The 13,251-nt window shown below is 46.8% G+C and overlaps 1 protein-coding gene across 5 annotated transcripts in view; it reads right to left on the bottom strand.

Moving 5' to 3' along the window:
• arhgef10la (Rho guanine nucleotide exchange factor (GEF) 10-like a) overlaps positions 1-13,251 on the bottom strand; it is a 144,573-nt gene that overhangs the window by 82,815 nt on the left and 48,507 nt on the right. For all 5 annotated transcript variants that reach the window (XM_048254526.1, XM_048254525.1, XM_048254524.1 and 2 more), the window contains 4 exons: positions 12,327-12,472; positions 10,184-10,350; positions 3,851-3,966; positions 1,790-1,917 (listed from right to left, as the gene is read on the bottom strand). In XM_048254526.1, coding sequence (XP_048110483.1) covers positions 1,790-1,917; positions 3,851-3,966; positions 10,184-10,350; positions 12,327-12,472 — 557 coding nt within the window. The remainder of the gene's footprint in view (positions 1-1,789; positions 1,918-3,850; positions 3,967-10,183; positions 10,351-12,326; positions 12,473-13,251) is intronic.

The following is a 13,251-nucleotide window of genomic DNA, read 5'->3' as shown; positions in this document are numbered from 1 at the left end:
ATATGACAGCAGCTTTGAAGCTCAGGTCAGGTGCTTCACAGGTGTGTGACGCCTGCTCTACATGGCATGTGAGAAGCTACCGGAACTTCCGAACTTAGAACATTGCTCCCACTGCACAAAGCAGGCAGCAGGTGCAGGAGCAGAGGAGAGGAGAGGAGAGGAGGAGGAGAGGAGAGGAGAGGAGAGGAGAGGAGGGAGGGGAGGAGGGGAGGGGAGGGGAGGAGAGGAGAGGAGAGGAGAGGGAGGAGGGGAGGAGTGGAGGGGAGAGGAAAGGGGGCAAGTAGAGTGAGAAGACGAAGGGAGGAGTGAGGATGTGAAGGAGGAGAAACTGAAAGTGGGTTGGGGAAGTGGAGAGGGGGAGGCGGATGAAAATGGGAATGAAAAGGCGAGGGAGGGGGGAGGGGGGAGGAGAGGTGGAGAGATGAGAAGATGGAGAAGAGAGCAGGGGAAAAACGGGAACAGGAGATGAAGAGGACGGAATAAAAGTGGAGTTTGGAAAGAGAGAGGCAAAGGTAGGGACAAAAAGAAGAAGAGAGGAGAGGAGAAAGGTGGAGAGAGAGAGAGAGTGAGGATGGAGGAGAGGAGGGGGGGTGCTAGCTACTGGGACTGCCACCTCCAGCTGTCACTGTCTGTACTGTCTGGCAGACAGGTGGAGATAAACACGGCTCTATCACTTCACTCCCCTCCGCTCCTTAAACTGCTAACCCTTTCTGCCTGCCTCCATACTCCACACTTCATGCTTTATCTCCTCAGTCTCTTCTCGTAAACCTGTAAGCGAGGAGGGGGATGTGTGTTTATCATTTAAATACAGCCCTGGGCCTGAACTCAACGTCGACACTCTCTCTCTCTCTCCCTACTTTTCCTCCCACCTTTTCCCTCTCTCATCTCTTCTCCACTCCTTCTATTCATCCCTCTCTCATCCTGTCCTCTACTGTACATAGCCACTCCATAAGGTTGCAGTTTCTTTCCACCACTGCTCCACAGACACACTTACAGAGCAGCTGTGTGACCTTCAGAGGAGGTGATCCATGCTGAATAATGCCTTGTGATTGTGCCCATGCCATATCCACCACTCATAATGCCTTGTGATTGTGACATCAAAGAAGCATCAGGGACAGGACAAGGTCTCACGAGAGGCTTCTAACAAAGGACACAGACTCCTGCACATGCATGCACAGAACATGCGTCACAACAAGCCCCTGCAATGATGTCCGCCAATTATTACCTTTAATTTCCAAAGATAATTCCTCTGACAAAAGGTCACTATGATCAAGGCTTTTAGAAGAGGTGTGTGACGCAGGGTTTCCGTTGTCCGGTAATTGCTGTAATTTCCTGGTGTCTTTAGAGTCCTGTGGTGACTTGCATGGCTCTGAGAGAATAGTTGAAGAGGTCCAGGTAGAGGAGCACGTGGGTGTGTGGCCGAAAAAGAACTCTAATGGTGCACTTTTTAGTCTTTTTAAGTTTCCTAAATTACCAAAATGGATATGGGAAAGCCTCTAAAAATAATGTGATGTGGTGTCTCGTTGCAACTTATTTCGGGCCGTGAGAGAGAGAGAGAGAGAGAGAGAGAAAGAGAGAGAGAGAGACAAGAATGGAGGAAAGTGAAGTAGATGTAGGTAGCAGAGATGGAGGGTGAGGAGTTGGAGGATGTGTAGAAGATGAGAGCAAAAGAGAGAGAGAGAATAAGATAAAAGAGGAGAGGAGACGAGATGAGGAGATGTGGAGAACATCAGTCACATCACATGTGAAAGACAAGAAGAAGAAGAAGAAGAAGAAGACGAAGGCTCACTTGTCAGGTCGGCCGGGCACCTGCAGGCGGAGGCGGCACTTGTTGGCACTCTGGATCTGGTCCTCTTTGATGCGGATGAGCCTCTGAAGAGCCAAGCACCAGTCCTGAGCCACGGTCGTGTTCAGGTTCTGAGACGGCCAGACAGAAAGGGAGAAATGGAGAGAGGTGGAGGTGGAGAAGAGTGATGAGAGGGAAATGATGGAGAGGGAGAGAGAGGGTGTGAGCCAGAGACAGAGAGATACTGAATCTTATTCTGTGCCAAAAAATAATGCCTTTTCATAATACTCCTCTTCAAATTCGTAGAGGTTCACCACACAGATCTATTTTTACTCACACGCCTACTTTTCTTATAATCTTGCCCCTAGACTCATGTGCAACCTCCTACTGCTGCAAACACAGACACACAAACAGACACACACACACACACACACACACACACACACACACACACACACACACACACACACACACACACACACACACACACACACACACACACACACAACACAGACACAGACACAGACACACACACACACACACACACACACACACACACACACACACACACACACACACACACACACACACAGACACACACACACACACACACACACACAGACAACACACACACAACACAAACACACACACACACACACACACACACACACACACACACACACACACACACACACACACAGACACACACACAGACACACACACAGACACACACACACACACACACACACACACACACACACACACACACACACACACACACACACACACACACACACACACACACACACACACACACACACACACAAGCTCTAGCGACAGAAGGGCTTCTTCTCTTACACTTGTGAGTGACATTCCAGATGTCTAAAAGCCATTATCTGCCTTGTGCATTCCTCTCAAGGGCAATTTTACCTCCATTTTTGCACAACAATTGGTCAAGAGTGCTCTGCTCCCCAACAACAAAACAAGACACTCAAAGCAAAATCCTCCAGCCATAAATACACACAAATAAATAAATAAATAAATAAACAAACAAGCTTTTGTTGTTTTGGGTTGCTTGACATTCTGACACCTTTCACTTGGGAACATTATAAAAAAAAACAAGTGAGGGAAAATAAATATAAAAGGTTGGCAATGAGAATCTATGCTTGATCATCTGGGTGTGCGTTGACGGTGTTATTTAGTGGGGTTTTTTTGTCTCGTTGCAGACATTGGAGAGGTGTCCTGATTTGAGTGCTTTCTGCTGTCGATGTTGCGAGGAATCGGGCTCTGTCGAATGCCTGACTGATTCCCACATCTCTGAGTCACTCTTTTGTCACAGCACTATCAGGAGGATGTGGACTACGGTCATCTGGCAACACCATTATTTTGCCACCTGACTTTAATCACTTAATACTTGGCATTGAGCAAACTTTCTCCAAACGTTCTATAGTGTTGGAAACATACCCCAATAGTGTGTCCCAAGACTCTTTTCACAAAGTGAACGAGTCTGGTTTTAACCAGGCTACCGGTAAGAACTCCACAATCAGACTGTTTTTTTTACTCTTTTCACTGCTTTTCAGAAACCTTGTTCAAGTACTTTCTGGGCTCAGGGTTTGTGTCTCTTTATTAGAACAGCTCTTTTGTAGCCCGGAATGGCTGGAGTGCGCTGATAACAGATTCTCCTCAACATCATACAGTAGTTGCATCATAGTCAGTTCAGCTAAAGAGTAAAATCTAGACCAACAAGACAGCTTCATTTCATACAGACAATCCAAAGAATTATTTCATCCAATTCTGTCATGTTTAATAAAAACGTCACATCCCTGAACCCAAGTCTAGTCCAGAGCATTAGTGATGGGCAAATGAAGCTTTGGTGAACCACTGAACCCCAGCATAATGAAAAAAATCCAATATGGCCACCCCATGTAAATTTTTCAACATAAAAGTCCTTACCCAAACCAGTATATGTAACCAAAAATATTGGGTTTACAGCTTTGGTTCAGTGGTTCACCAAAGCTTAATTTGCCCATCGCTAGAGAGCATCTGTACTCAATGGTGCACTACCTGATAAGTCCCCTGCAGCGTTCCCACCAGTAGTGTGACCTGCTCCACCACGGCCAGATCGTGTTGCAGCTCCTGCAGCTCCTGGAACAGCTTTGGAGGTCCCAGCACTACTTTCCCTGTGCACAAAACATCAATAATAAGAAGAATAATCATTATGAAAATCATGAATAAATAAAAACACCAACACGGACATCAATTCCAAGGTTTGCACTTTGTTTTTTGTTTTTTCTAAGATACATTTTAGTTCATTTTAGGGCTATTCTAAACTTTAAAGGCCAGTGAAAACAGACAGGAAGTGAGTGGGAAAGAGAGAGCTGAGGAGTGAGCTCAGGAAATGACCTCAGGCCGTACACAAGCACGGGGATCTCGTGGGCACTATGTGGTACGGAACGCCAATATTGCTGCTGAGCTATGCACCCACCCACCCAAGTTTGCCCTTCGTCAAAGGCCACAGAAGTTGACAGGGAGAATGGCTGTGCAATCTCTGCTAGTCACACCTGACGAAAAAAAGGATCCATGCAAAAGTGGATATCAAATCCCAGTTGGCTATGAAGTCCAATAGTCACACTCTGTGAATACTAGAAGACCGAAATTAAATAGAGAGAGAGGGAGAAAGATATATAGATAAATAAATAAATGAAGCAAAGTCATTTGTAGATAGGGGGCCTGTGCTTCTGACAGGGCGAACGCAGGTGTCTCATTAGATGTAAAATGTGCCATCGATTTGAATGGCCGTCTCTTCCCTCTCTGTCTCTGCAGTTCCAATGCTCTTGTCTCACCAATCAATAGCAGGGCCATTCTCTCTCACACACACACACACACACACACACACACACACACACACACACACACACACACACAAACACACCTGACCTGACTCATGATCCTGTGCATGAACACACAATTAAATTGCACTGCTTACTGTGCCTGGCTGGAGTTGTCTGGCCACCATCATTATCGGGGGGGCTGAGGGGGGAGGGAGGGAGCATTGAGAGAATGGACTGGGCCCACAAGGTAACAGTGTAGAGGCAGTAGGCTGTCTAATACCACCTGGTACCACCTTGGCGACAGCCTACCTTTAATGGTTTAATGGGATCCTCTGTGTGTGCTCGCACACACACACACACACACACACACACACACACACACACACACACACACACACACACAGAGAGATCACAGGTGTATTGGGATCAATGGAATGGTGTGTGTGTCCTCGTAGTTGCGCAGCGCGACGGTGAGCAGGTTTCCGTTCCGACACCGGCATCGCCAGTTGGCTGCCGCCCCGGAGGTGAATCCTGCTGACTTGTTATCCTGTGTAATCCAGTTGGTGTGTTGAGATTGGGCTTCACACCCAGACACAGACATACACAGCTTTTTGCCAGACCTCAAGGCAGAGAGAGGTACTGAAAGAGACAGAGAGACAGAGAGAGAGAGAGAGAGAGAGAGAGAATAACCGAGGAAGACAATAATAGAGGAAGAAAGTCAGAGACAAAAGGGGTGGAATATGAGAATGAGAAGGGGAAGAGTCGAGAAGGGACAAAAAAAGCCTGGAGGTCTGATCAACTGAGCCAGGGGGTGGGAGATAAATGTGGAGAACGGATCGGGGGGGGAGGAGGAGGAGAGGAAGAGAGGAGGAAGGGAGGGGGTTGTTGTTTGTTGACCAGACGAGACTTCATCCTCTGTGCATCCCTGGCAGAAGGGAACTCTGAGCATCTGCATGCAAATCCCTCTTCACCCGCAGATGAGCACACCCTCCGAAAGCCCACTGTCTGTCAGGCCTTCAACGCCATCACACCACCACACACACACCACCTTACACCCAAACTCCCACCTGTCTCTACCGCACTGCCACTGAGGGCCTATATATACGCAGACACACACACACACACACACACACACACACACACACACACACACACACACACACACACACACACACACACACACACAAACACACAGGTTATACTGGGCCAGGGCTGACAGATTCACTCTGCAAAGTCATCTGAGGTAACTCAACCTCACTCCATCCATCTCCAACAATGTTTGTGTATCTTACGATCCTCTATCTGAATAATTCCAACAATGACCCACATACATCTTTACTCATGCCATTAAGTCTAATCATTCTTAACTAACTGCAGCTGGAGAGTTTATAAAACTTGTGAACATCAGATATTTCACTGTTTCCTTTCCTAGGCCTACTGTCAATAGGCTTCCCTATAAGTCACCCTGTAGGTTAATCTCCTCTTCAGTCAGTCAGATGGTGCAGTTGGCATGGGATGGCAAAGTGGGAAAATTGATGGATCATCAACTGGCACAGACATTCTGTTTCATACTGTAATAGAATGTGAATTGGACTTAAACAAACATTGTGTTGAATTTTGCTAAATGCTATTTATCAAGATAAGATACCCAAGATATGATAAATAACTCATATCAAGCTAGCTTAAATTCAAATTAAAATGTCAAACCAGTTACCATAGACTGAGCAGAATATCAGGGCAACTCAAGATCCACCATGGGTAGATGACACAAGCTTGTTTGATGATTTCATATTTTTAATATCATTAATGCCTATGTATATCCTAATACTGGTGAACCTCCTTTTATGGCAGCCTAAAGACAACATTTATATATGTTATGCTGATCCACAAGAGAGTGCACATGTAAAAAGGATGCCATCATGTGAGGACTTTGCCCACTGACATTCAGAGCAGAGTGTTATCAGTGCAGATCAGATGTTGTTATCGTTTCTGTACAGTGTGTCAAATAACATCACAAGCCTATTCTGTGATGCCTATAAATAATGTTTTATTCCAAAATAGGTCTTTGTGTGTGTAGCGATAAATTGCCTGTCCCTGTTGCTGATGTACACACGCATGTACACCCATGACATCCCTGAAACCATAGATGTCCCCAACTTTACAACACACACACACAGTATATATCTTTCCCCACTAAACCTGAGATGGAAGGAGCAAACAAAATTTGAAACAGAGAGTAGAGGTGAGAAGCAAAGACAGAAAGCCCAGTGGATTCCCAGAAGGCCGGCCTATTCCATCAATAAATCAGGGCAGTGAGGCCTGCAGGAGATGAAAAATGAGCCCATCCTGAGGTGAGCCCAGGCAAGTTGGGTGTGGTGGGAGATGGGGGGGAGGGTTGAGTGTGTGTGTGTGTGTGTGTGTGTGTGTGTGTGTGTGGGCAGGGGGGGTTGGATGGGGTGCAGATTCAGGGACGGAGCCCCAAGTGACATCACAGGGGAGGGAGAGGGGGAGGAATGTGATGCTGTCTGAGCCACACTATAAATAGCAACCTGTCCAGCAGAGAGAGAGAGAGAGACAGAGTGAGAGAGAGGAGAGATAGAGAGAAGGACTATATAAACAGAGAGATAGAGATATAGAGGAAGGGAGAAAGTGAAACAATTTGCGAGAAAGACAGAAGACAGAGAGACAGAGTGAGAGAGAGAGAGAGAGAGAGAGAGAGAGAGAGAGAGAGAGAGAGAGATACACACACACACACATCCTACTCACATTACTCTTATTCTGTACTGCTGTTAATTCTAGATCTTTTTTGACCACCCCACACTGATGTGCCCCCCACCCCTCCTTTTATGTTTTATGGTCTTATGTTCTTGTGTGTTATGTTGTATGTAAAAATAGCTTTGGCAACACTGTTCCCATACAGTCATGCTAATAAAGCAACTTAGAATTTGAGAGAGAGAGAGAAACAGACAGAGAGGGAGGGAGAGAGAGAGAGAGAGAGGGAGAGAGAGGAGGAAAGAGAGCATGAGAAGAAGGAGGGAGATGCGCGGGCCAGGGAGAGCAGCAGTGCAGACGCGGTGAAGACTGGGAAACAGTGATTAAAGTGACGGCTTACTGTTGCATAACCGAAGAGGGTGCCTTCTGAAACAGTTCACCAATGAGGAGGAGAGGAAAGACAGGAAGAAGGGAAGGAAGGGAGAAAGGAAGGATGGAGGGACAGAAACAGGAGAAGATGAGAGAGAGAGAGAGAGAGAGAGAGAGAGAGAGGGCAGATAACTAAACACGAGAGAACTGGGAGAAAAAGGGATGGATAGCACAGAGGCAGGGAGAGAGAGAGAGTGAAACTTTCAGAGAGGGGAGAAAATAAAATGATTGAGAGTGAGTCCAAGTGACAGCCACAGACAGATAAAGAGAGAGGAAGAGAGGAAGAGAGGAAGAGAGGAAGAAAGAGTGAGCGTGAAACTACTGAAAGGCTGAAAGTAAGTACAGTCCCGGGAAAGGGAATTATTCAGGGACACACCAGACTGAGTGTGAAAAACCCAAGCGATGGAGTGACGAGTGACAGGACAAAGAGGAGGGGGCTTCTCAGAGAAAATCTGAGGACTGGGGGGCTTTGGCGCGGCATGGAGCGACCGGGAAGCAGAGATGGATCTGACTGGTGCCGGGGCGGGTGCCAGTGATGGTGGTGGAGGGACGTGAGGAGGGAGCGAAATGGCCGCGCTCCTCGCTAAGCTGTCATTAAAATTACAGCAGCACCATGCCGGTTTTAAGAAGGACTCCACCCCTGTGTCCTGATAAGGCTCTTTTGAATCCGAGATCTCAGCAGCATGTTGATCAGGCTTCTCTCTCCCTCTCTCTGTCTCTCTGTCTGTCTCTCTCTCTCTCTCTCTCTCTCTCTTTTTGTCAAACTTTCTCTCTCTGTTTCCTCTCTCACCCTCTGGCGTTTGCTCAGGAGTTTAGCTCAGCCTCACCTCTCATTGCAATCTCGCCATCTTGATTGCTCTAATTGGAAATGGAGAGGCACAAGCTTAATCTGGTCACACCGATGACAGGACTTGGAATATGCTTGTGCTCCATTAGAGAATTGAACTGGATAACAAAGTCCTGCCTCTCTTTTCTCTCTCTCTCTCCCTCTCTTTCTCCTTCTATATCTCTCCCTTTCTCTTTCTACTCTCCCTCTCTCTCTCTCTTTCTACTCTCTCTCTCCATCTTTGATGTCTCAAGGCATACGGGACGAGCAAAAGCGCATCAGGTCAGGGCATAAAGAGCAGCCTCCTTCCTGGACAGTGATTGGTCGATCAGCCTGAGGCAGTGATGCCGGTGTCAGGACCGTTCACCATGCCAGACTGCGGCTCAAGGGAACACCTCTTTGTGCTGACAGCTGAGATGGGTGGAGTGTGTGTGTGTGTGTGTGTGTGTGTGTGTGTGTGTGTGTGTGTGTGTGTGTGTGACTGACTGGGGTTCTTCAGAAGGGTGTTGGAGGAAGATGACTTCTCAAACTCCAACTCAGAGACAAGATTTCCTTTAACATCACCACATGTTCATTATCCAACACAGAATTATGAGCAACAAAAAAACATGCCATTCCCATGAAACACAATTATGTGTTAGAACACACACATAGAATGTAGAATGTGAGAATAAGAGAACATAAGAGCAGATAATCTGTGAAACTGAAGTGGAGAGATGGAGTGATAGAGAGATGGAGAGATGGAGTGATGGAGATTTAGAGAGATGGAGCGATAGAGTGATGGAGGTGGGGCAGCTGGAGAGGAGCAGAAGATATCTGGTAGCAGTGGCTGAGCCGTCTGTACTCCTGCTTTACGCACCACCTGTCATATCTCCCTTACATCCTTACAAACACATGGAGAATGTACTGTACAGCATGGCTGACTTTAAATAGATGCCTTCATACTAGTCACTTCTCTCTTTTCCATCTCCCTCCATCCTAACTTCTATGTGAAATTTTGGCCCTGAGGGGTTATCCCCCTTTTTTTGCCTTTCATGTCTGAAGCGGCAGCACTTTTAGAACTCCTCGAGCTTCCCTCCCGACAGACCACTCTACAGGCAGCTGCTTGACTATTCTCTCCATATATGTGTGTGATTCCTTAAAAACATGTTTGTTTCCATATCTCTGGGTGAACCTCTGGTTGAACAACACACTGCTTGGTTGATTCAAGGTGTGAAAAAAAAAAAAAGAGTTTGGTGCCTCTGTTCATATCTGTGCGTGTGTGTTAGTGTATGTATTTATGTGTGTGTGTGTGTGTGTGTGTGTGTGTGTGTGTGTGTGAGTGTGTGTGTGTGTGTGTGTGTGTGTGTGTGTGTGTGTGTGTGTGTGTGTGTGTGTGTGTGTGTGTGTGTGTGTGAGTGAGTGTGTGTGTGTGTACACATCTGTTTATGTGAATATGCATCTGTTTGCGTTTGCATGTCAGGAGAGAGTCTTGGGAGTGGATGGGGATGGTGGGGGTGTGAAGTGGAGTGCTACACGGGAGGGGCGGGGGGGGGGGAGGAAACATAAGGTGCTGGGGGTAGGAGGGCAACCACACGGAAGCCAGAGGGAGGGGGTTACCTGTGGTGCTGGCACCTCCCGTGCGCTTGGCTCCGCTGGGCTGGAAGAGGGTGTCCTGGGAGCACTCCTGGCCCACCTCCACCACCTGCACCTGCAGCAGGGGGGCGCTCCATTTCATGGTGTACTTGGGCCCCACAGGCACCAGGCTGCTGATGTCAGGGGGACCCCTGGTGGACGGAAGGGGTACAGACATAATCGTATCAGTATTCTCAATGTCAAACACACACACACACAAATACAGAGAGAGAGATAGTATAGTATAGTACAGTGTTTCTCAAACTTTTTCAGATCAAGGACCATTTAACCAATAAAAAAACTCACCACGTAGCCTAAAAAAAAAAAAAGAGTAAAAGAGACCTACTGTATTTCAACAGTATATTACACAGTAGGCCAACTCACTGGACCACCTTGCTTAATGTCTTTGCACCTTGCTTATTATGTCAGAGGATTCATATGATTTAAACTGGCATAGCATAGCCTACATAGGCAGTGTTGCAGAACTGTTTGGATTTACATACAAGTTGGTTCAATATTGCAAACAACTCATCTATATTATATTTTATCATGTCTGCTCGCGGACCACTTGGGATAGCTTGCGGACCACCAGTGGTCCCCGGACCACACTTTGAGAAACACTGGTATAGTATATAGTATAGTATATATACTTTTTTGATCCCGTGAGGGAAATTTGGTCTCTGCATTTAACCCAATCGTGAATTAGTGAACACAAACAGCACACAGTGAGGTGAATCACACACTAATCCCGGCGCAGTGAGCTGCCTGCCACAACGGCGGCGCTCGGGGAGCAGTGAGGGGTTAGGTGCCTTGCTCAAGGGCACTGGTCGGGGCTCGAACCGGCAACCCTCCGGTTACAAGTCCAGAGTGCTAACCAGTGGGCCACGGCTGCCCAGATAGAGAGAGAGAAAACGGGAAGGAGAGAGAGCTCATCTGTGACGTGTCTCTCTGTGAAACACACACACATACAAAGGCACATGTATGCACAGACACAGAGGCACAAAGGTGCGCGCACACACACACACACACACACACACACACACACACACACACGGACCCCTAGAAACAACCTCAAGAATAGGGGGAACCTGGGCTGCATGCCACTGACGTGCGACTGATCCTCTTTGAGGTGACACGAGAGGAGCGTGCAGCAACATCTCAATCCATCTGATCAATGGCGTTTCCCTGGCACGCAGCGGACCCCCAGCTGTTCCCCACGCCTCATTCATATTCATGCATTCCCACAGATAAAGCCCAATCCGGGCTTTGCAGGGGCGGTTCATCAGAAATTTCAAGGGCATGCAAAGTCAAGTTGGGGTGGGATCAAACGGAAACCGGCGCACAGAGGAACAAGCGCTTTAAAAAGCTGAAGACAACAGACGATCTGTAAATTGATGCAAGGGACTGGATGCAAGACAGAAAATTAGAGACGGAGAGAGAGATGGAGAATGAGAGAGAAAGAGAGAGATGGAGGAACAGAAATACCCCTCTCCCCTGTTTACCTTTGCTTGACTCGGATTTGATCAATGGGCTTGTCATTGATAATATGTGTGTGTGTGTGTGTGTGTGTGTGTGTGTGTGTGTGTGTGTGTGTGCGTGTACATGCCCTAGTCCTTTTTGCCTTTTATGCCAGTGATCTATGAAAAGCATTCTTGCTTGAGTGGCTGAGGACGGTAGCGCTGGGTCATTTGTTGGGAGATAATGAAGGCCATTTGACTGGACTGCCTCTGCCTCTGTATGCAGCAGTGCCATTACAGCTCACTCTCTCGCGCTCGCTGACATTCGCCTAATGCTTCAGTAATGGGTCGGCTGATACTGACGAGGTGGAGCCATCCAACGCCCCCCCCCATCCACCACCCCATTTAAGCCTGCCATTTGCTTTCAATTTCCACCCAACCAACCCCCTCTCCAACACTCTCCACAGGATATGTACCATCTATCAGAAGAAGGAAGTAAGCATAAAAGCACACTGTGTGTGTGTGGTGTGTGTGTGTAATGTGTGTGTGTGTGTGTGTGTGTGTGTGTGTGTGTGTGTGTGTGTGTGTGTGTGTGTGTGTGTGTGTGTGTGTGCTTGTGTGTGTGCTTGTGTGTGTGTGTGTAAACATAAGCTTAAGCTGTGACTTCTTACTTGACGTTGAGGTTGGCACAGATGAGCTTGTCGCTGAAGAGGAAGACCTTGCGCTCTTTGGACTTGATGACCTGCCCTCTCTCCCCATACACGGTCTCCACCAGCGCCTCGCACAGGATCAGTGAGCTCTGCTCTGCATTCAGCACCTACAGGAGGGACAGAGAGCAGACACTTGAGGGAGAAGAAACACATACACACACACAGGCACACTAAACGCACGGGAGGACTACATACATCCAGGTACTGTATATATTAGTGATGCACCCATATATCAGCAGGCTATCGGTATCGATATGGGCCTTTTTTGCTGCCATCTGCGAAACGGCCGATATTAGTGGCCGATATTTTCATAATGCCACGACTAAATCGCTGATAAGCGTCGCCAACCTATTCTAAGAGTGCAGATCGGAAAACTTTCCATAGGGAGTAGCAGAGGGATATGCAAGATTAAAGTGAGCATATGTTGTGTCGACCAGTCATGAAAACTGGGTCTAATTCCAGACTCTTTTCTTCAGTGGTTCCATGTTGGTGGAATGAACTGCCCAGTGCTCTCCGTTCCTGTGGTAGTTTTTGGGTCGTTTAAGAGGGGTCTAAAGACATTCCTATTTAACATATACTTAGTTGTTTAAGCGCTTATGTGTTATGGTTTATATAATGTTGTTTTATTTTAATTGGGCTGTTAATTAATTTGACATGATTGTTTATTATTGATATTCTCCTTAATATAGTCTTAGCATGTCATTGTTTTTATATTATTGATTGAATTGACATTATTGTTTTATTATTGCCTTTCCCCTTTTTTTTTACATTGCTTTTTATTAGGCTATTGCTTGAATTGATATTATTGTGTACTACAACTATTGTCCTTACTATATTTGACCTACATTTTAATCTGTTCCCTGTTCAATTTTAAATATTATTATGT

Source organism: Alosa alosa, chromosome 10 (assembly GCF_017589495.1).
Source record: "Alosa alosa isolate M-15738 ecotype Scorff River chromosome 10, AALO_Geno_1.1, whole genome shotgun sequence".
In the NCBI taxonomy this organism is placed as follows: Eukaryota; Metazoa; Chordata; class Actinopteri; order Clupeiformes; family Clupeidae; genus Alosa; species Alosa alosa.
Note: the sequence above shows the minus strand (reverse complement) of the source record. Positions and strands in the feature narration are given on the sequence as shown.